Genomic DNA, 24,193 nt, shown 5'->3' on the forward strand with positions numbered 1-24,193 from the left:
CTCGTTCTTCTTTATTTTCCTGGATTTAAGTGTCCTGGGGTAAGGAATGCTTTTTTTTTGGATTGTTCAGTACGTGACAGACTTCTATTTCAACTGAATGTTGTTGTTAGCTTCTGTTCCCGTGAACAAATTGATCAATACGGTCACAATTGTCATTCAAGAAAAGTTCAAAGTCGTCCAAAGCTAAAAGCATTCAGCTGCAGTAGGTAGGCAGTATCACATTCCTAGGCACAGTGATGTCTGGATGTCAGGTGTTGGTCCTCGGCACAGTGATGTCTGGATGTCAGGTGTTGGTCCTCGGCACAGTGGTGTCTGGATGTCAGGTGTTGGTCCTCGGCACAGTGGTGTCTGGATGTCAGGTGTTGGTCCTCGGCACAGTGATGTCTGGATGTCAGGTGTTAGTCCTAGGCACAGTGATGTCTGGATGTCAGGTGTTGGTCCTCGGCACAGTGATGTCTGGATGTCAGGTGTTAGTCCTAGGCACAGTGATGTCTGGATGTCAGGTGTTGGTCCTCGGCACAGTGATGTCTGGATGTCAGGTGTTGGTCCTCGGCACAGTGATGTCTGGGTGTCAGGTGTTAGTCCTCGGCACAGTGATGTCTGGATGTCAGGTGTTAGTCCTAGGCACAGTGATGTCTGGATGTCAGGTGTTGGTCCTCGGCACAGTGATGTCTGGATGTCAGGTGTTGGTCCTCGGCACAGTGATGTCTGGATGTCAGGTGTTGGTCCTCGGCACAGTGATGTCTGGATGTCAGGTGTTGGTCCTCGGCACAGTGATGTCTGGATGTCAGGTGTTGGGAGTGCTTTCTGAAAGATAGTTCATAGGACAGATATTAAAAAGGACACTTCACCACGTTTTAACTTCAGTATATCTCCAGCACCATACCAGTGTCTACATCTGTGAAAACAGTAATTGTATATGTTCTGTACGTTTAAAAAGATAATGAAAAAATTTCCTAGATAAGATAAAGACCCCATCCCCTATGATGTCTTCTGTCAAATTATCAAGTTATAGGTTTTTTTAGGCTGCTACATAAAATAAAATGTACAAAAATAACTTTGGGTAATTTCCTTTCTCCAGCTTTGTGGAAATGCGTCTTGGTGGATAGGCTTACAGACAGTATTCTCAGCAACTATAGCTGCTATATGGTTTCATGGCACCCAATAAAGGCGGGGTGGTTGATGGATTGTTTTATTGTCTTCACACAGTGCTTTTATGATATCCTGGTTCCATGTTCGGCAGACTTGTTTGTTTGCTAGGTCATCAAATAGTTATAAAATCCTTAGTTGTAGGCAGCGGTGGAAATGGGGGAAAAAACACTAAACCTCTCCAAAAAATATTCAATTATTCACTTGATTTTATTTTACCAGGTTAGTCTCATTGAGATAAAAATATATATATTTTCCAAGAGACAGAAATTATTCAAATTCCTTTAATAAATGTGAAAATGCACATTCTTACACATCTAAATGATTTAACTCCTAGATCCCATGTGTAGGCCTATCATCATCACACACTGTGAGCAAAACCATGTTTGGTTCTCTGTCTTGTTTTGTGTATGTTATGTTGAAGAATAACAATGAGGTATCCATCATTTGATGTGAAATGGAAACTGTATAAATCATGTATAACATTAATTCTAAACCAATCATCTTTGAAGTATTTTTGTATTTTCCCCAGTATTCAAATCAAACAGGTTGTTAGACAGTTCCCAAGCCTTGCAAAGTAGATTTGACTGTTACATTAGCCTACTACATAGTAAATGTATATGGCCTTTCAATATATTTATTCAACCATGTCAGCCTAGTGATCGAGGAGAGGACACAAGGAAAGAAAATAAACCACTTCACAAGCAGCCAGGGGTTCAAGATGGTGGATAAAAAAAGATGGTTCACTCAGGCCGTTTATTATTGAAATAAATGGTCAGTTCCGGTCTACTTAACGCCCGGGGTGGGTCTCCCATAGACACCTATGCAACAGCTGCTGGGTCTAGTCTACTTAGTTCATTGACTTTCATTGAACCAGAAAATAACAGGGATTGGGGTGTCTCGCTTACTCGTCCGTCTCTGACAGCCAAGCTCTTCAGTGGGGACCCCACGCCCAACTTCTTAGTGACGAGAGAGGGAGTATACAGTCTTTTCCAAGATGGCAACGACCATAGCAAGCAGCAATGCCGTACAGGCGACAAACAAAAAACATCTCGGAATCCCCGAAGCAATATTTGTGGTGAGTAAAATATGAATTATATACAGTGTGTCGCTTATAACGTTACTTTGTGAAATAAGGCTCTCGAAAATGTATTCGCCGTTGTCCGGCCTCTATGTTAGCCTGTCACCAATGCTAACTAAGCTAATGCTAGGTAGCTACGTTCACGTTATCTAGCAAAGTGGTGCTATGTTCATTCACATCCTTTTAGGGAAATAACGCCGAGAAAGCCCATTAGCCGGCCTGGCTACCTATCCAATTTCTCTTGTCATCCAAATGCAATTAAACAGTTATCGTCAGTTATCTAACGTTAACTCCCTTGTGTGTCACAATATAGTGTGAGAATGACTCGTCTGATCTAACGTTAATATTAGCTAAAATAGCTAACGTTATTTTGTCAACCGTTGTAGGAGGATGTCGAGTCGTTTATGAAGCAGCCGGGCAACGACACCGCAGACGCCGTACTGAGGAAACTGGATGAACAGTACCAGAAATACAAATACATGGAGCTCAACTTGGCGCAGAAGAAACAAAGGTAGGCCCCACAGGGGGACCAATACGAAAATGTATGCACTCACTACTGTAAGTCGCTCTGGATAAGACTAGTGTCTGCTAAATGACTAAAATGTAGAAAAAGTGAAGTTGTACCTGCTACACAGAGCGCATTGTTTTGAGAGTGGAGAGGGGAAGAGTGTCTATTCTATTTTCCCCTTCTGCACTGTACCATATTCATCCATTATGTGTCAGTACAATAGCTTTGGTCCAGTTTTTCGCAAGTCATCGTTAAATTGTTGCTAGTGGTTGTACTAAATTATCCTCTAATTACATAAGTTGCTTTTGTTTACATTGTGAACAGTCACAGGGGTCGCCTTAATGCATAATTCAGTATTCTTCATGCAGAAAAATTATAATAAAATGCAAGAAATATCTTTCAGCGTTTTGTAAATGGCGATCTAAAATGCTTCTTATTGTAAGTTCTCCTCGGCATCAGACTAATGTTGTGCTTCAGTTGCACTTCTCCACTCGGATGAGAAAACACAAATGGGCATCAGCGGACAGCTCTCTGACAGATGTGTAGCTACTTTTCTCCGGTACGTTTCTCGGTGAAGCCTACTTTTCTCTGGTAAAATGCAAGATTAGCCTCAAGCAAAACATTAGGAAATGTAGCTGGCTACATTCTTAACATGATAAACATTAGAAATGTGATGGCCATGCATCGGTTTTGCAAAAATACCTTGCTTTTTCATTGTAAACTCATTTACTTGTGTGGCTGTGGGTCAAATAACGCTGCCGAATGTATTGCACTAATGTATTTTCTGTGATAAAAAACTATAGTTGCACATCCCTGATTACTCTATTGAAGCACTTTCAATATAAAACGCAGGTGAAATGGTTTTAAACGCGAGCACAATACGGGCAGTATAAGACATTTCGTTGATTTTCAAAGGAAGCGATTCCTCAATGGCTGATGGCCATAGTGTAGCAGGGCCTTTAGCTAGTAAAGTGTGCCTACATTAGGAATGTGACAAATGGAAACATTTTCTTAATGTTTAAACTGCCATTAAAAAACAAATCGGTTTAACGTTAAAGCGATAAGAAAAACTCGTAACGTTCCAAATGAATTCACAATGCAGCTGCGTTGCTGCCAGCAACAGTTTGGGTCTCACGGTACGTCCCTTTTCAGTTGGTTAAGCATTGCACCTGTACTACCATTAGTGTACCTCAATTCCACCTCGTAAGGTTAGCGTTTCCTCCTCATTTAACTTCTCAAAGTATTGCCATACAGGCAGTGGTCTAGTGCAATTTTTATAGGTGAGGGATCGCTTTATTTTTTTTATGACGTCATAATTTCTCGAAGTTTTTACAGACAGATGTAGCCTATTCAATATAATTGTAGGCCTATGCATAAAAAGCATCCTCCATTTGCAACGTCTGACTATGCCCACACCAATTGTCTCAATAAAATGTTATTTTTTTAATACCCTCAAACACCAAGTTAGCCATACCAGATGTCAAAATAGGCCTTCACTGTCATCGTTCTATAATACATTTTCACATTTTACTTGTGAAATCACTCACATTTACTAAGGAGTGTCTTCCGTCTGGCCACTCTACCATAAAGGCCTGATTGGTGGAGTGCTGCAGAGATGGTTCTCCTTCTGGAAGGTTCTCCCATCTCCACAGAGGAACTCTGGAGCTCTGTCAGGGTGACCATCTGGTTCTTGGTCACCTCCCTGACCAAGGCCCTTCTCCCCCTATTGCTCAGTTTGGCCGGGTGGCCAGTCTTGGTGGTTCCAAACTTCTTCCATTTAAGAATGATGGAGGCCACTGTGTTCTTGGGGACCTTCAATGATGCAGAATTGTTTTAGTACCATTCCCCAGGTATGTGCCTCGACACAATCCTGTCTCTGAGCTCTACGGACAATTCCTTCAAACTGGATTAAATGTAATTTGCTCTGACATGCACTGTCAACTGTGGGACCTTATATAGACAGGTGTGTGCCTTTCCAAATCATGTCTAATCAATTTAATTTACCACAGGTGGACTCAAATCAAGTTGTAGAAACATCTCAGGTATGATCAATGGAAACAAGATACACATGAGCTCAATTTCGAGTCTCATAGCAAAGGGTCTGAGTACTTACATAAATAAGGTATCTGTTTTTTGTTTTTAATAAATTTGCAAAAATGTCTAAACCTGTTTTCGCTTTGTCATTATGGGATATTGTGTAGATTGACAGGGATTTTTTTAAATTTAATCAATTTTAGAATAAGGCTGTAACGTAACAAAATGTAGAAAAAGTCAAGGGGTCTGAATACTTTCTGAATGTACTGTAGGCAGGTCAGCCACCTGACAGACAGACAGAACCTTGCAATAGGCCTATCTATCGGCGATCAAAAGCTGTATCTCACAATTTCTTGGTTTGCAATGTTTTGCAACTTCAGTAAAGCAGGGCCTATCATCAATGAATAGCTTAGGATATTCTACAGGCAACAGACCGAAGACTGAACACACACTGGCATCATTAGTGAAGAGAAAGAGCAGGCGAGCTAGCACGAGGGGGAGAGAAAGGAGGGAGCAGGCAGAACGAACCGTACGCATATGTCTCGGTAATCTGTATCTTGCAATGTCTTGTCTTGCATGCCTCGCAAATTCACCACAGTAGCGTACAGTTAACCTCTTCCTCTGGGTTTTATTTAAATTACACATCTTTCCCCAGGCCATTATAACCCATCGTCTAGTTAGGCTATAATATGGAAAATACTTTTTTGTGATGACTGCACTGTGATTTATATTTTGTGGGGCGGGGAACTAAAAAACATTTGTTTTTGGGTTAGGTATTTTAAGGATCCCAATTTCGTTTAAACATTTTAACGTTTAAACGTTCACACCACTAGATTCTCTTCTACGGTGATATGAATTGACCCTGTGTTTCTCATAAACCACGTTTCCATCTAACCATTTCATGCTGATGAATTACCTGACGCATGAAAAAAAGTCACGACCTGGCTGACGGAAACAGGAAATGCCGCTACAATTTTATAAATGCCGCTAGACAATTTGTTTGTTCGACACGGTGGGATCTTTTTGTGTTGGTGAAATTAATTATGCGAGAAATGGCGGTGGAAAAGAAAGTTGGAGTCACGCAATTATTTGTTGTGTGGTCCTCCCACTACGACTCGGGAAAGCATGCAGTTTATTAGGCTACAGATGAAATAAGTTATGATGAACTTCACCGGGTGGTGAATGTGCAAGGTGATGAGCTTGATGCGCCTTTCCAATACATATCAAGGGTCTTATTCAGGTGACACGATGATCGATGCTTGGCTACTGTTTTATATATATACAAATAATATCGCTCTTATCCATAATAATCTCATTATGTAGGTAGCCTACCAGTATTGTATCTGTGAGCATGAGCGCATGTGTCAAGACCTGAGTGGGCACATTCGCTATATAACGCAAAATAAATTGTGACAAACCCATCAGTAGAGTTGAAAATGCGATAGAAACCCCATTTAACTTGTCTTTTTTCATTCGGTACATGGGAATGTAACAGTAAAAATATTTACATTTATCGGACATTTGAGAAATGTACTGCTCACCTACAGTGGGGAGAACAAGTATTTGATACACTGCCGATTTTGCAGGTTTTCCTACTTACAAAGCATGTAGAGGTCTGTAATTTTTATCATAGGTACACTTCAACTGTGAGAGACAGAATCTAAAACAAAAATCCAGAAAATCACATGGTTTGATTTTTAAGTAATTAATTTGCATTTTATTGCGTGACATAAGTATTTGATACATCAGAAAAGCAGAACTTAATATTTGGTACAGAAACCTTTGTTTGCAATTACAGAGATCATACGTTTCCTGTAGGTCTTGACCAGGTTTGCACACACTGCAGCAGGGATTTTGGCCCACTCCTCCATACAGACCTTCTCCAGATCCTTCAGGTTTCGGGGCTGTCGCTGGGCAATACGGACTTTCAGCTCCCTCCAAAGATGTTCTATTGGGTTCATGTCTGGAGACTGGCTAGGCCACTCCAGGACCTTAAGATGCTTCTTACGGAGCCACTCCTTAGTTGCCCTGGCTGTGTGTTTCTGGTTGTTGTCATGCTGGAAGACCCAGCCACGACCCATCTTCAATGCTCTTACTGAGGGAAGGAGGTTGTTGGCCAAGATCTCGCGATACATGGCCCCATCCAGCCTCCTCTCAATACGGTGCAGTCGTCCTGTCCCCTTTGCAGAAAAGCATCCCCAAAGAATGACGTTTCCACCTCCATGCTTCACGGTTGGGATGGTGTTCTTGGGGTTGTACTCATCCTTCTTCTTCCTCCAAACACAGCGAGTGGAGTTTAGACCAAAAAGCTCTATTTTTGTCTCATCAGACCACATGACCTTCTCCCATTCCTCCTCTGGATCATCCAGATGGTCATTGGCAAACTTCAGACGAGCCTGGACATGCGCTGGCTTGAGCAGGGTGACCTTGCGTGCGCTGGAGGATTTTAATCCATGACGGCGTAGTGTGTTACTAATGGTTTTCTTTGAGACTGTGGTCCTAGCTCTCTTCAGGTCATTGACCAGGTCCTGCCGTGTAGTTCTGGGCTGATCCCTCACCTTCCTCATGATCATTGATGCCCCACGAGGTGAGATCTTGCATGGAGCCCCAGATCGAGGGTGATTGACCGTCATCTTGAACTTCTTCCATTTTCTAATAATTGCGCCAACAGTTGTTGCCTTCTCACCAAGCTGCTTGCCTATTGTCCTGTAGCCCATCCCAGCCTTGTGCAGGTCTACAATTTTATCCCTGATGTCCTTACACAGCTCTCTGGTCTTGGCCATTGTGGAGAGGTTTGAGTGTGTGGACAGGTGTCTTTTATACAGGTAACGAGTTCAAACAGGTGCAGTTAATACAGGTAATGAGTGGAGAACAGGAGGGCTTCTTAAAGAAAAACTAACAGGTCTGTGAGAGCCGGAATTCTTACTGGTTGGTAGGTGATCAAATACTTATGTCATGCAATAAAATACAAATTAATTACTTAAAAATCATACAATGTGATTTTCTGGATTTTTGTTTTAGATTCCGTCTCTCACAGTTGAAGTGTACATATGATAAAAATTACAGACCTCTACATGCTTTGTAAGTAGGAAAACCTGCAAAATCGGCAGTGTATCAAATACTTGTTCTCCCCACAGTATATGCATTGTGTGCGTAACCAATAATGGCCTCCACCCACTCAGCCAGCGGCATCAATAAACAAGGGATATTGGCCAAATTAGCCACATTTACGGGTCCTTAAAAACTGCCTAAAACAAAATAGCATATTGTATTGGTTTTTACTTTCCTAAAACAACAATTGTCCACCACGCGGTTCAGCTATCGGAGATTTGAGCTCTAAATGCATCAGGGTATTGCATGCATAGGCGTATAGGCTTAGGTGTCCGTTGTATGATATTAATATTAAATAAAGGAAGAGAAGCTTAGGCCTAGCCCCAGAGAGAGAGAGAGATATGCTGGCTGCATGCCACAACACCAACATTATTTATTTAATGCTTTCTCAATCAGCTTTAACTGTATGTGCACTCGTAAATCTGGTTATTTCTCGAGTTGGGCTCTGGGATATAACAGCCGTTGAGTATCTGATTTTATGGTGGATTGTGGAGGAGGGGGGTTGAGTGTGTTGGAGTATGTGAATATGTGCGTGTGTGCTTGTCTGGCATCTGTTGTGGGGGGTGGGGATGGGGGGGGGGGTTATGGGATGGACCACAGGAATTCAAGAAAGAAATTCAAAAGGGGTGATGATATTAATTAATAGTAATTTTGATCCGAATGTGCAAATTGTCCAAATAGATACGCAAGGTAGATGGATTATTTTAAATATGTTATTGGACCATAAACAGATATGGCTCATTAACCTTTACGGACCAAATAATGATGATCCTCAATTCTTTGACAATATATATAATAAATGATCAACCCTGCAAGCAATTCAAGATGATATTATTATGGTGGGTGATTATAATACTGTTTTAAATAGCTCAATGGACCGTAAAGGAAATCACACCACAAACAATCACCCACATGCTCTTAAGGAAATCGTGAACGTCATGGATACATTAGAACTAGTAGATATATGGAGGCTTAAATATCCTGATCTAGTGAGATATACATGGCGGAGACTCAATCAAGCTAGTCGTCTTTACGTCTTTCTTATGTCATTCTCATTGGCACCAAAAGTTTTTAAAAAAGTGTTGATAGGGGACAGAATGCGGTCGGACCATCATATAATAGGCATATACATTACTCTTACTGAATTTCCACCTGGGCGAGGATATTGGAAATTTAATCAAAGCCTATTGGATGATAATTTATTTATAATTAGAACAAAGGAATTTATAACTGACTTTTTCCAACATATCATAGGTACAGCGAACCCCCTTATTGTATGGGACACCTTTAAATGTGCCTTTAGAGGCCATGCAATTCAGTACTCGTCTCGAAAACAAAAGCAATTTAGGTCAAAAGAGTTTATACTAACAAAGGAAATGGAAAGTCTAACAGAACAGATAGATGGCAATAAAAACTGTAACATAGAGGCTCAGAATAAATTAGAGGAAAAACAAAAAGAAATGGAGAAACTTATTCAAGAAAGATCAAGTGTAATATATTATAAAAAATAAAGCAAACTGGATGGAATAAGGGGAAAAATGCACAAAATTCTTTTTTAATCTTCAATGCTACCAATGCTACCAAAAAAGAACTTAATGAAACTGGTTACAATTGACGGAGTCACCCATAATTCACCAAATTATATTTTGAAGGAAGAAACAAAGTACTTTAAGCATATGTTTTATTTTCAGTCACCTCCATCTCCTCTAACTGAAGCTAATTGTAGAGATTTTTTTTCTATTGATAATGTCAAATTAACAGCCACACAGAAAGACTCATGTGAAGGTGAAATTACAGAAGATGAACTTCTGGATGCAATTAAAGACTTTAAGTCTGGGAAAACTCCAGGGTTGGATGGCATACCAGTCGAGGTATACCAAACCTTTTTTGATATACTAAGAGGACCGTTATTAGCATGTTTTAACCACTCCTATGTAAATGGAGATTATCTGACACTCAAGAAGGTCAGATCTCATTATTACTGAAACAGGATACAAGTGGAAAATATAAAGATTTGTCGGATATTATTCATTCTAATCATACATGTTTTTTACATGGAAGATACATTGGAGATAATATAAGGCAAGTATTGGAAACAATAGAACACTATGGAAAATATGGGAAACCAGGCCTGCTATTCATAGCAGACTTCGAAAAGGCATTTGATAAAGTTCGACTGGGGTTTATATATAAATGCCTGGAGCATTTCAATTTTGGAGAATCTCTTATAAAATGGGTCAAAATCATGTATAGTAACCCTAGGTGTAAAATAGTAAATAATGGCTATTTCTCAGAAAGTTTTAAACTGTCAAGAGGAGTGAAACCAGGTTGTCCACTATCGGCATATCTATTTATTGTGGCCATCGAGATGTTAGCTATTAAAATCAGATCCAATAATAATATCAGAGGATTAGAAATCCAGGGCTTAAAAACAAAGGTGTCATTGTATGCTGATGATTCATGTTTTCTTTTAAATCCACAACTAGAATCCCTCCACAGCCTCATAGAGGATCTAGATACATGTTCTAACCTCTCTGCATTACAACCAAATTATGACAAATGTACTATATTACGTATTGGATCACTAAAAAATAAAAAATTTACATTACCATGTAGTTTACCAATAAAATCGTCTGATGGTGATGTGGATATACTCAGAATACATATCCCAAAGGAAATAAATGATCTCACTCCAATAAATTTTAATACAAAGTTAGCAAAAATAGATAAGATCTTACTACCATGGAAAGGAAAATACCTGTCAATTTGTGGAAAAATCACCCTGATTAACTCTTTAGTATTATCCCAGTTTACCTATTTGCTTATGGTCTTGCCTACGCCTAGAGAACAGTTTTTTTTAAATTATATGAGATAAAAATAATCAATTTTATTTGGAACGACAAGCCAGACAAAATTTAAAAGGGCATATTTATATAATGAATATGAATTCGGAGGACAGAAATGATTAAATATTAAAGCATTAGACCTATCACTAAAAGCTTCAGTCATACAAAAGTTATACTTAAATCCGAACTGGTTCTCAAGCAAATTAGTAAGATTCTCACCCAATGTTCAAGAAATACCTTTTTCCCTTTATTCAGATTACAACCTCTCACTTTAAGTTATTCAAAAAGGAAATAATCTCCCAAATATCACTATTTCTAAAACAAGCCATAGAAAGTTGGTTGCAATTTCAATTTAATCCTCCAGAAACGACAGAACAAATAATGCAAGAAATTACATTTACATTTACATTTTAGTCATTTAGCAGACGCTCTTATCCAGAGCGACTTACAGTTAGTGAATACATATTTTATTTTTTTTAACTGGCCCCCCGTGGGAATCGAACCCACAACCCTGGCGTTGCAAACGCCATGCTCTATCAACTGCGCTACATCCCTGCCGGCCATTCCCTCCCCTACCCTGGACGACGCTGGGCCAATTGTGCGCCGCCCATGAGTCTCCCGGTCGCGGCCGGCTGCGACAGAGCCTGGATTCGAACCAGGATCTCTAGTGGCTGCGATGCAGTGCTAACTGTCTGTGCCCTTGAGCAAGGCACTTAACCCTAATTGCTCCTGTAAGTCGCTCTGGATAAGAGCGTCTGCTAAATGACCAATTATTTATATATACAATCTATCTGCAATATTAAGCTGATCCATCCCCCAGAAAAAAACAAAAAAAAAACATTATTTATTTATTCTTGTCAGATAGGCTACGGCGTTTGGTATACAGATATAGGCGTACAGAAGGAGGTTAATTTGTTAATTTTCTATCTGAATTTTTATTAAAATAAGCATTATATTTGTATTTTAACTCTGGCAGGCCTGAAGCATTCTTCCTCACCTCAAGTTCAACTGTCGGAGTCAGTTGAAGCGCCGGTGCCCACTGCCTTCATACCATAGTCCTTCAGTATACTAGGCTAACAGCCACACCAAACCTTCGCAAAAGTTTCTAAACTTTATTAAGGTAATATCAAAAGTAAGTCAATCCATTGTTTATAGGGAAAATACGAGCAGGATATACAGTATCTCACAAAAGTGAGTACACCCCTCACATTTTTGTAAATATTTGAGTATATCTTTTCATGTGACACACAGCCATTAATGTCTAAACCGCTGGCAACAAAAGTGAGTACACCCCTAAGTGAAAATGTCCAAATTGGGCCCAATTAGCCATTTTCCCTCCCCGGTGTCATGTGACTCGTTAGTGTTACAAGGTCTCATGTGTGAATGGGGAGCAGGTGTGTTTAAATTTGGTGTCATCGCTCTCACACTCCCTCATACTGGTCACTGGAAGTTCAACATGGCACCTCATGGCAAAGAACTCTCTGAGAATCTGAAAAAAAGAATTGTTGCTCTACATAAAGATGGCCTGGGCTATAAGAAGATTGCCAAGACCCTGAAACTGAGCTGCAGCACGGTTGCCAAGACCATACAGCGGTTTAACAGGACAGGTTCCACTCAGAACAGGCCTCGCCATGGTCGACCAAATAAGTTGAGTGCACGTGCTCAGCGTCATATCCAGAGGTTGTCTTTGGGAAATAGACGTATGAGTGCTGCCAGCATTGCTGCAGAGGTTGAAGGGGTGGGGGGGTCAGCCTGTCAGTGCTCAGACCATACGGCGCACACTGCATCAAATTGGTCTGCATGGCTGTCGTCCCAGAAGGAAGCCTCTTCTAAAGATGATGCACAAGAAAGCCCGCAAACAGTTTGCTGAAGACAAGCAGACTAAGGACATGGATTAGTGGAACCATGTCCTGTGGTCTGATGAGACCAATATAAACTTATTTGGTTCAGATGGTGTCAAGCGTGTGTGGCGGCAACCAGGTGAGGAGTACAAAGACAAGTGTGTCTTGCCTACAGTCAAGCATGGTGGTGGGAGTGTCATGGTCTGGGGCTGCATGAGTGCTGCCGGCACTGGGGAGCTACAGTACATTGAGGGAACCATGAATGCCAACATGTACTGTGACATACTGAAGCAGGGCATGATCCCCTCCCTTCGGAGACTGGGCCGCAGGGCAGTATTCCAACATGATAACGACCCCAAACACACCTCCAAGACGACCACTGCCTTGCTAAAGAAGCTGAGGGTAAAGGTGATGGACTGGCCAAGCATGTCTTCAGACCTAAACCCTATTGAGCATCTGTGGGCCATCCTCAAACGGAAGGTGGAGGAGTGCAAGGTCTCTAACATCCACCAGCTCCGTGATGTCGTCATGGAGGAGTGGAAGAGGACTCCAGTGGCAACCGGTGAAGCTCAGGTGAACTCCATGCCCAAGAGGGTTATGGTAGTGCTGGAAAATGATGGTGGCCACACAAAATATTGACACTTTGGGCCCAATTAGGACATTTTCACGTAGGGGTGTACTCACTTTTGTTGCCAGCGGTTTAGACATTAATGGCTGTGTGTTGTGTTATTTTGAGGGGACAGCAAATATACAAGCTGTACACTCACTACTTTACATTGTAGCAAAGTGTCATTTCTTCAGTGTTGTAACATGAAAAGATATACTCAAATATTTACAAACATGTGAGGGGTGTACTCACTTTTGTGAGATACTGTATATTGTGGCAAACACAGGTTTAAACCAGGCTATATTGCAGCAATAACCAAGAAAGGCTATTGCCTACCGTACCCAACAATTGACAGCAATAAGCTAATGATATTTATTTTTACAACAGGCCTTCTTATAACTTAAACTAAATACGGAACACACAATTAAAAAGACAGATCAAACTTAATTTAGCCAACAAATGTCTCAACAGAATGAAACAAAACATCTTTAGATGAATAAATAGGCCTACAATAATAACAGTGATATATAATAATGATAAAACTAATTATAATAAATAAGAAAAAATAGTTAAGTTCCAAAATTGCAACATACCTGAAAAGCAAGTTGTACAGTAGCCACGGCAATGCTCTTCTCATCTTTCTCCACTACAGTATTAACACTTGTCCATAGAGAGGATAATCCCCTTGTGGGCTTTCACAATGGGGAAATTCCGACCAGAGTTAACCGTGCGTAAATGGAACGCATTTCCCTTTATGTGCACTTTTTTTCTCAATGCATATTCAAACCATGAACTTAAGCATGAGAATAGCATGGAGATTGAATAAATGAAGGTGTCTACAGATACACCGTATTCTGACCTTGATTAAATTCACCTCATAATTCCACCACACCTTTACGAGCGAAGGAAACCATGAATAAGGTCTAGCGATCCTACCGGTTCCAAGTGGAAAAAGCACTTATTTTATTTTTCCGATAGAAAAAACAGCATTCTCCATGCACTGTAATTTACAAATTGATAAGCGGTATTGATAAGAGCTAGGTAAATGAGTAAGCCATTTGGATAAGGAGATTGGACATATAAATTACACTGGTTTTAGATATATTTTACCTTATAATCGTTGGAGACAAATGTGAAACCAGTTATACAGCAGCAAACTGAAGCATATCAACTTTCCCACAGTAAAGTTTATGAAATCCTGTTCCGTTATGCAGAATTTAAATTGTACGGCCTTTTACATTTACATTTACATTTTAGTCATTTAGCAGACGCTCTTATCCAGAGCGACTTACAGTTAGTGAATACATATCTTTTTATACTGGCCCCCCGTGGGAATCGAACCCACAACCCTGGCGTTGCAAACGCCATGCTCTATCAACTGAGCTACATCCCTGCCGGCCATTCCCTCCCCTACCCTGGACGACGCTGGGCCAATTGTGTGCCGCCCATGAGTCTCCCGGTCGCGGCCGGCTGCGACAGAGCCTAGATTTTAACTTGCAGGATTGGCTACCCCGACTTCCTCTCTTTCCTATTTTTAACATGTTAAATATTAGCCACTATCAGTATCGACCGTCAGTAGGCCTAATAACCACAAATATTTTAACTGCCAATTTACTGTTAGTTCCCTTCAGTTGGTGTAGTCTACATCATGACTGCCCAACCCTGTTCCTGGCGATCTACCGTCCTGTAGATTTTTGCTCCAACCCTAATCTAGCACCCCTGATTCTAATAATTAGCAGGTTGATGAGATTATTCAGGTTAGTAACACCTGGAGTTGGAGCGAAAACCTACAGGAGTTTAGTTCTCCAGGAACAGGGTTGGAGTGAAAACCTACAGGAGGGTAGTTCTTCAGGAACAGGGTTGGGCAACCCTGGTCTACATTATCATTCCATTTAATTACATTGTTTTGTTTACCTTAATTTGCTTAATTTATCAAAAAGCAGATTAAACAGCATGATCATTACACAGGTGCACCTTGTGCTGGGGACAATAAAAGCCCACTCTAAAATGTGCAGTTTTGTCACACAACACAATGCCACAGATGTCTCAAGTTTTGAGTGGCATGCTGACTGCAGGAATGTCCACCAGAGCTGTTGCCAGAGAATTGTATGTTAATTTCTCTACCATAAACCACATCCAACGTCGTTTTAGAGAATTTGGCAATACATCCAACCGGCCTTACAACCACAGACCATGTGTGTATGGCATCGTGTGGGCGAGCGGTTTGCTGATGTCAACGTTGTGAACAGAATGCCCCATTGTGACGGTGTGGTTATGGTATGGGCAGGCATAAGCTAAGGACAACGAACACAATTGCATTTTATCGATGGCCCTAATATTCTGAACACATTCTCTCAATATATTTTAGTCTGTCGACAAAATTCGAACTAAAAGGTACACCGTATTTAAAGGGAATACTTAAGATAACAAAATCTGTTGGCCGGCCGTCCTTCACAGTCAACAGTAGCCCAAGGCTCCTCTCTCTCTCTCTCTCTCTCTCTGTCTCTCTCTGTCTCTCTCTCTCTCTCTCTGTCTCTCTCTGTCTCTCTCTGTCTCCTTCCCTCTCTGTCTCTCTCTCTCTCCTTCCCTCTCTGTCTCCTTCTCCTTCCCTCTCTCTCTCCTTCTCTCTCTGTCTCTCTCTCTCTGTCTCTCTGTCTCTCTCTCTCTCTCTCTCTGTCTCTCTCTCTGTCTCTCTCTCTGTCTCTCTCTCTGTCTCTCTCTCTGTCTCTCTCTCTGTCTCTCTCTCTCTGTCTCTCTCTCTCTGTCTCTCTCTCTCTGTCTGTCTCTCTCTCTGTCTCTCTCTCTGTCTCTCTCTGTCTCTCTCTCTGTCTCTCTCTCTGTCTCTCTCTCTGTCTCTCTCTCTCTCTCTCTCTCTCTCTCTCTCTCTCTCTCTCTGTCTCTCTCTCTGTCTCTCTCTCTGTCTCTCTGTCTCTCTCTCTCTCTCTCTCTCTCTCTCTCTCTCTCTCTCTCTGTCTCTCTCTGTGTCTCTGTCTCTCTCTCTGTCTCTCTCTCTGTCTCTCTCCAGCATGCACATAAGACAGAGAATGGTGCAGAAGCGCCAAATCGGGGTGGAGCCCATGATATGCAGCCCCGGCCAGGCTACAGTTTTATTTATCTGCTTTTTAATTTATTTTATCAGCTAATAGCCGGCATTTAGCGGCTAAAGGAAACCCTGAGATGTATGTAATACCATGATTCTAATTCTTCTTCGATGGTGTTTCTCTCTGCGATCCTCAGGTTGAAAAGCCAGATCCCACAGATCAAGCAGACTCTAGAAATCCTACGACACATGCAGAAGAAGAAGGTAAAGAAACAAACGTGGCGCTGTTTACTTACTTTGTTTTCTACTCAGACCTTGCCAGCCGATCCCCGTTATCTTCCTACTCCTCCTCCTTAGCCCTAACTGTTCAATGTTTACAGATCTGTAAGCAAGGTATAAGCAGTATGCTGGAAACTCCACTACTACGCTGCTTATTCAGACCCTTCAGAGTGGTAGGGACTGATGACAGGAAACCACTGTAGAGTGTTGGGTTTCACCCCCCCCTCTCGTCCAATAGGAAACCACAAACCCGATGGAGACGCACTTCCTGTTGGCTGACAATGTTTACTGCAAGGCGTTGGTCCCGGCCACTGATAAAGTGTGCCTGTGGCTAGGGGTGAGTACCTTGGGATCTGCAGGAGTACAGTCAGGTCTTAGATGAAGGCTAGATGGAGCCTTGTTAGGGACAATTCCTAGTCTCTAAAAACTACAATATATTATTATTATTATTACCATTCAATACTCTAACCTCCCTGTCTCCCCCTCTCTTTCCTCCCTCTCCTCTTCCAGGCCAATGTGATGTTGGAGTATGACATCGACGAGGCCCAGTCTCTTCTGGAGAAGAACCTAGCGACCGCATCGCGCAACCTGGACTCCCTGGAGGAAGACCTAGACTTCCTCAGAGACCAGTTCACCACCACCGAAGTCAGTATCCTTATGCCTAAACAAAGGCCCACTCAGCCCAGGGGACTATGGGTGAACAGGCTTGGAGGCTGGAGAAGTATGTGATGCTGTCAGACAAGTGCTGCCAAAAGCAGGTGTCAGTGCAGGGGTAGAACAAAGATGTGTCAGTCTGGTGGTAAAAACCAAGAGAGTTGGGAAACACTGATTTTAGAGTGGCTTGCGTAAGTATTTACCCCCTTGGCATTTTTCCTATTATGTTGCCTTACAACCTGGAATTAAAATAGATTTTTGGGGGGGTTTGTATCATTTGATTTACACAACATGCCTACCACTTTGAAGATGCAAAATATTTTTTCTTGTGAAACAAACAAGAAAAAGACGGAAAAAAACAGACAACTTGAGCGTGCATAACTATTCACCCCCCCCCAAAGTCAATACTTTGTAGAGACACCTTTTGCAGCAATTACAGCTGCAAGTCTCTTGGGGTATGTCTCTATAAGCTTGGCACATCTAGCCACCGGGATTTTTGCCCATTCTACAAGGCAAAACTGCTCCAGCTCCTTTAAGTTGGATGGGTTCTGCTGGGGTACAGCAATCTTGATCCGTGATTCACGGTGGGGATGGTGTTCTCGGGGTGATGAGAGGTGTTGGATTTGCACCAAACATAGCGTTTTCCTTGATGGGCAAAAAGCTCAATTTTAGTCACATCTGACCAGAGTACCTTCTTCCATATGTTTGGGGAGTCTCCCACATGCCTTTTGGCGAACACCCAAACGTGTTTGCTGGGATGTTCAAAGTTTCTGATATTTTTTTTATAACTTAACCCTGATCTGTACTTCTCCACAACTTTGTCCCTGACCTGTTTGGAGAGCTCCTTGGTCTTCATGGTGCCGCTTGCTTGGTGGTGCCCCTTGCTTAGTGGTGTTGCAGACTCTGGGGCCTTTCAGAACAGGTATATATATACTGAGATCATGTAACACTTAGATTGCACACAGGTGGACTTTATTTAACTAATTATGTGACTTCTGGGGGTAATTGGTTGCACCAGATCTTATTTAGGGGCTTCATAGCAAAGGGGGTGAATACATATGTATGCACCACTTTTCCGGGTTTTTTCCTTTTTGGATTTCTTGAAACAAGTTATTTTTTTCATTTCACTTCACCAATTTAGACTATTTTGTGTATGTCCATTACATGAAATTCAAATAAAAATCAATTTAAATTACAGGTTGTAATGCAACAAAATAGGAAAAACACCAAGGGGGATGACTACTTTTGTGAGGCACTGGTGATGAGATGTATCCTGAAGCCAGCAGATAGGCCAAGGGAGTATGGGTGAATAGGCCTGGAGGCCAAGGGAGTATGGGTGAATAGGCCTGGAGGCCAAGGGAGTATGGGTGAATAGGCCTGGAGGCCAAGGGAGTATGGGTGAATAGGCCTGGAGGCCAAGGGGAGTATGGGTGAATAGGCCTGGAGGCCAAGGGAGTATGGGTGAATAGGCCTGGAGGCCAAGGGAGTATGGGTGAATAGGCCTGGAGGCCAAGGGAGTATGGGTGAATAGGCCTGGAGGCCAAGGGAGTATGGGTGAATAGGCCTGGAGGCCAAGGGAGTATGGGTGAATAGGCCAGGAAGCCTGGGGAGTATGGGTGAATAGGCCAGTAGGCTGGATAAAATAAAATAAAACAGTGTCCGCAGGGTCCTTAAAAAGTCTTAAATTCATGTATCTAAATTAAAGGCCTTAAAATGTCATAAATTGTCTTAAATTCAGTTTAATGGTGTTAAAAAATGTGACCGGAGATGACTACAGTGTTTCCGCTATGTTAAGCAGCTGCTTAACTGTTGCCATCATGGCAAAAAAAGAAATAAAAAAGAACATCATTATAGCCTACTCATACCGAGGCGCATTTTCAAGATGCTGGAGAGCTCCACATGTAGCCTACGACTCTGTGTGGGCATGATGTGTGTGTTTGCCACTGCAAGTCGGCCATGGCCAGCTGAGAGAGCACAGCTAAGTAAGCTAGGCTACAAAATAGATTAGCCAATTTGAAACGTTGCTTTTTGCTTGGTTAGTTAGCTCACTCGTTAGCTAGCTAGTTAACTATTTAGCTATTAAATGATTTTGTCAAACCGTAAAGTGCATTATCTTTATAATTCCTCTCATGAAAGCGTCTACCCATGTGCCTGTTTCGTTGGGGCCTGCTGCAGTGATAATGAGCGACACACTTTTCACTGCCTTTCCCACTGCACTCTAGTTTATAAGAAAAATACAGCTATCCTGTGTAATACTCAGGGGCCTAACATTTAAACACGCTACCTGCCAAACGCGGGTATATTTTGGCATTGGCGGGTAAGAATGTCTAATTCACCAGCCACATTGGCGCGTGGTCACACTCCGGGTTCTACAGTGAGTGTTTAATAAAAAATAATAATGTATGGGCACAAGTGCAAGTTGTTATTTATAGCAAAATAAATGCTGCATTAGCTGTTTTCAAAGTATTTCTGCCGTTTTGTTTCATATCTGGTAATGCACTAAGAAATCTGAATCCTAACGTTATAGCTATTTCACCTTGCCCAGAATCACTGCCTGTCTGGGGGGCTGTGACTGCTGAAAGATTTGTTTTTAGAACCAATGGGCACAGACATAAAAGTTGGACTTTGTCCTCGTGTTTCTTGGCTATTTACATTGTTTAGTTCACAAGCTCGGTTGCTTTTCAATGTTTCAGTTTGCTCCTACTGCTAGCAAAAAGAGACATCAGTTGGCCTCTACTTGTGACGTTCTCACTGGCACAGTGATTACTCAGTGGTCCTGTTACCAAGGTAACCTTAAAGGGGCAGCTGAACATTTTTGTCTGATATTTTTATTAAAATACTCAGGTCACAGAATATTAAATTAAATCGAGAAATATACCACATTAGTTTTTACTAGTAATGCATTTGTTGTTTTAGAAACATTACTAAGCATGATAATCCGTTTTATTGTGTTTCTTTGTGTAATTATGGCAAAACAAATATTTTGGCTGGTTAAAAATCTGAGTGGCTGGTATGCAAAAAAAATAGTTTTAGTCCCTGGTAATACTTGTCACAGTTGAAGAGCGAATGTTCTCAGTTTTGTGCAGGTATATTTGTTTTATTTCTCAGCTGTCTATTTTACAACCGAGATATTGATATGGATTTGAGATACGGAGCGCGTAAAATGAGTATCGCCCATTGCGGGCGCATCGGCCTCATTGGGTATTAGGCTATGACAGCACCATTTTTGGGGGGACATTTAATAATAGCTTTACATGGCTACTTCCAGTGAAAATTATATTTAGAGGTAGTGATCTAGCTAACGTTTTTTGAATGTCCATTTAACCAGTTGGTGAATTAGCACTAAATATATTAGTCTGTGATATTATTGCACATAAAGATGTAAGCAAATTAATCTATATTTAACTAAAAATATTGAGACCTATTTTAACACTGAAATATAACAACAATAGTCTAATTGTCTACCCAAAATTCATGACAATCACTGGATTAGGTTGCAGTGCACATCAAAATATATTCAATCATGCATTCCTGCCTAGATGGAACAAGTTAGTTGATTACCATGTCAGTAGTCTATCGCTCCTCTTTATTAAAGCACTGTGAATGGCATTAGAAGATGATTAGCCGACTCATTTTTTATATTGGCGACAGCATGAAAAAATATGGGAATATTAGCAGGTTTGTGGCCACGCAGACCTCAAAATGTGTATTAAATTGCATTTCAAGTGGCATTAAAAATATCTTAAAGTCTTAAATTCAACCTGATGGAACCTGCAGATACCCTGAGTGAAGAAAGCTGTGATAGAATGTTCTCTGTGTCAGGGATGGGTAACTGGTCTTTGGGTGTTGCCTTGTCTTGTCGTGGTTTTACGATTTGAGACAGTTCGTGGTCTGGTAGGGCAGAGTTACTGGTGCAGGTGTTTGTTAGATGGGTTACAGATGGTCTACAGCTGTGACAGACGGTTGTGTCAAAGCAGGGAAAGTAATGTAATGAACGCCGTTTGGGCCTTTGCGTGTCAAAAAAAAAGGCACACGTCAAATAAGATTTTAATTTGACACGTCAAATAATACAATTATATTATATAATGTTTTGTGTGCTGAATTTGCACGTTCAAGCCAAGCGCCACCACTAGGATCAGTAGCACTGTCAAACATGTACAAAAAAGTCTGCGAACAAGCACACACCGGACACGAACGATGTGTTTACAATACCGCGTTGGTAATAAGGCATTATTTGTTCGACCGAATGGGAAAACGTCTGTGAGAGCATTTGAAATAAGATCAGGATCCAACGAGAATTTTTTTTGCGAAATGTTTCATAAAGATGTTATTAGCAACTTCTGGGGTAGCTAGCTAGCTTTAGCTTGGTATCTAGCTAGCACCAATGCAACTAGCCTGAAAACAAGGACCAATAGAAACTGCGGTCATTTTCAATATTCTTAGCAATGATTTAGGAATCCATGTGAGTAAGTATTAGCTAGGTAGCCACTTGTTGTTCGCCTATTGAAATGTAACTTCAGTTCATGAAAATAACCAGCTACTTAACCCTTTTGCCCAAAGCAAACGTTATAAGCAGCCAGTACGCTTCATCTGGCTACTGAGGCTTGACCGGACTTGTTGTGTGTTGTGAAGCTAGCCATAATAAGGATTAGCCACAATAGTGGAATTTGTGGTTGGCCTTCAAAATAAAAGTACCTCTTCGGAAGTGGCGCAGAAGCAGTGGTGTAAAGTACTGAAGTAAAAATACGTTAAAGGACTACCAAAGTAGTGTTTGGGGGTATCTTTACTATTTATATTTTTGACAACTTTTACTTAACTACATTCCTAAAGAAAATATTGTACTTTTTACTCCATACATTTTCCCTGACAACCAAAAGTACTTGTTACATTTTGAATGCTTAGCAGGACAGGAAAATTGGGAAATTCACACACTTATCAAGAGAACACGTGGTCATCCCTACTGCCTCTGGTCTGGCGGACTCACTAAACACAAATGGTTATTTTGTAAATAATGTCTGAGTGTTGGAGTGTGCCCCTGGCTATCCGTACATTTTAAAAACAAGAAATATGGAGCCATCTGCTTTGCTTAATATAAGGAATTTGAAATGATTTATACTTTTACTTCTACTTTTGTTACTTAAGTATATTTTAGCAATTACATTTACTTTTAATACTTAAGTATATTTTAAACCAAATACTTTTAGACTTTTACTCAAGGAATATTTTACTGGGTGACTTTCACTTTTACTTGAGTAACTTTCTATTAAGGTATCTATACTTTTACTCAAGTATGACAATTGGGTACTTTTTCCACCATTGCGCAGAAGGTTACAATTTGGTGGAATCATGCAATATTTAGACTAGATGATGTTTAACAAGGTTGGAATGTGGAGCAATGAAATGGGTTATTAGTCTAATCAGTACCCAAGTGCTTTTTTCCCCATCGTCCTCCTGAGAGTTATCAGACTCAAAAAAAAAACATCCACGTTGTATTGTTTTTCCTCTGGAATATTGTTCAAAATACAGAGTAGGTTGACTGGTACAATAAATGTGTCTCAATTCACAGTGGTTTCAGAGTCCCACAATATGAGCTACGAAGCTAATGTTCTCTGGGTGTCACTGAGTAGACCGATAGCCCATGTCATTGATCCACAATCCATAGGTAAGGCTGTACAGTGAAATAAGTCTAATACATCCAGTGTGATTTCAACAGATTTGTAAAATTAGCAAATTGTTTTATTTTGTTGAACGCATATATTAACATTCCAAACTCGTATGGCATAATTCCACTATTTGTAATCATTTGCATCGCTGTCAAAAACAGACTTTAATTTTGAAGGCTAACCGGAAATTCCACTATGAAATACGAGTGATAGTGTAATCATTGTGTAATAATTATGTAAAAAATGTATGAAGGTGTTAAATTATGTGACGTGCAGTCAAATGCAGGTCCTAATTGGTCAACAAGTTTATTTGACGGGTCAAATAGTGTTATTTGACGTATCTTTTTTGACACTCAAAGACCCAAAACGACGTTTCATAACCAGGAGAAAATAACATTTTGAAATCGAGTTATGTACTTCGTGTTGACAATTGGATCTCGTTCAAACTGTTGGTATGTACTGTTGTTTTGATAGACTGGTAAAGACAGTGTTTACAGTATATTAGAGGTACTACCTATGTAGATGGCACAAGGCTTCTGAAAATACTAGACAAAAATGTAATAGACTGAGAAATGTGTCGTCCTTAACCCATCGCCCCCCCCTCAGATATGGCACGAGTCTACAACTTTGACGTTAAGAGGAGGAGCAAGGACAACCTCCTTAAATCAGTCGAGAAGTCTTGAGAGAGGGGGACACCCTCCCCTCTTAGTAACCCGCCCCAGCAACCACCAACCTTCCCCAACATCATGTTCACATCTCTAGTCTCTACAACAAGGAAGCGACCTAAATGGCACCCTATTCCCTATATAGTGCACTACTTTTGACCAGGGCCCATAGAGCTCTGGTCAAAAGTAGTGCACTGTATAGGGAATAGGGTGTCATTTGGAATGTAGACCAAGGGTTATTCTATTGATTTGTTACTTTTTAAAGTATTTTTTCAAGTAAAAAAAGACAAAACAAAAGTTACTACGGCAGTTTTTTTGTATTCTTTTATTACGGTTATTATGCACTAATATTTGTTCATCCCCTTCTTAGTCTTTAGGTTGTCACTGGCCTACATTTCTTCCTCCTCTCCTCGTGTTCTCTTAAAGCTGTCGAGTACTACTTCTTTTTCAAAACTCTTATTGACGTTGATCTTCACTTTGTACTGGTTTGGGGCCTTGGTTTACTTTCAGAACACACCCTGCTATTACATTACCCATAATCCTCGCTGGGCAGGAAATGGGAGAGAGGAGGAGGAGGAGGAGGAGGAGGAAGACCATCTCACCAGTTGAAGCTGACACCTTCCTGTGATTTTATGAGAATGTTCAAAATGTCGAGCCCACTCTCTTCTCCGTTCTGTCCCTCACTCCTCGTCCCCCGACTGCATCCCAAATAGCA

The 24,193-nt window shown here is 41.0% G+C and overlaps 1 protein-coding gene across 1 annotated transcript; it reads left to right on the forward strand.

The window, feature by feature from the left end:
• The first annotated feature begins 2,061 nt into the window (after positions 1-2,061).
• LOC121554755 (prefoldin subunit 3) lies at positions 2,062-23,779 on the forward strand. The gene is made up of 6 exons (XM_041868496.2): positions 2,062-2,227; positions 2,617-2,741; positions 16,415-16,481; positions 16,735-16,833; positions 17,007-17,145; positions 23,420-23,779. Exons 1-6 carry the CDS (start codon positions 2,147-2,149, stop codon positions 23,494-23,496), a joined length of 588 nt encoding a protein of 195 aa, XP_041724430.1. The 5' UTR covers positions 2,062-2,146; the 3' UTR covers positions 23,497-23,779.
• The last annotated feature ends 414 nt before the right edge of the window (positions 23,780-24,193 follow it).

The sequence above is a fragment of the Coregonus clupeaformis genome, chromosome 27 (assembly GCF_020615455.1).
Source record: "Coregonus clupeaformis isolate EN_2021a chromosome 27, ASM2061545v1, whole genome shotgun sequence".
NCBI lineage: Eukaryota > Metazoa > Chordata > Actinopteri > Salmoniformes > Salmonidae > Coregonus > Coregonus clupeaformis.

Bases quoted from the DNA above. Each gene is read 5' to 3' on its own strand.
- LOC121554755 (XM_041868496.2), top strand. From the start codon at position 2,147: ATGGCAACGACCATAGCAAGCAGCAATGCCGTACAGGCGACAAACAAA. The intron at 2,742-16,414 runs GTAGGCCCCACA...TGCGATCCTCAG, and splicing joins TTGGCGCAGAAGAAACAAAG to GTTGAAAAGCCAGATCCCAC. The intron at 17,146-23,419 runs GTATCCTTATGC...CCCCCCCCTCAG, and splicing joins GTTCACCACCACCGAAGTCA to ATATGGCACGAGTCTACAAC.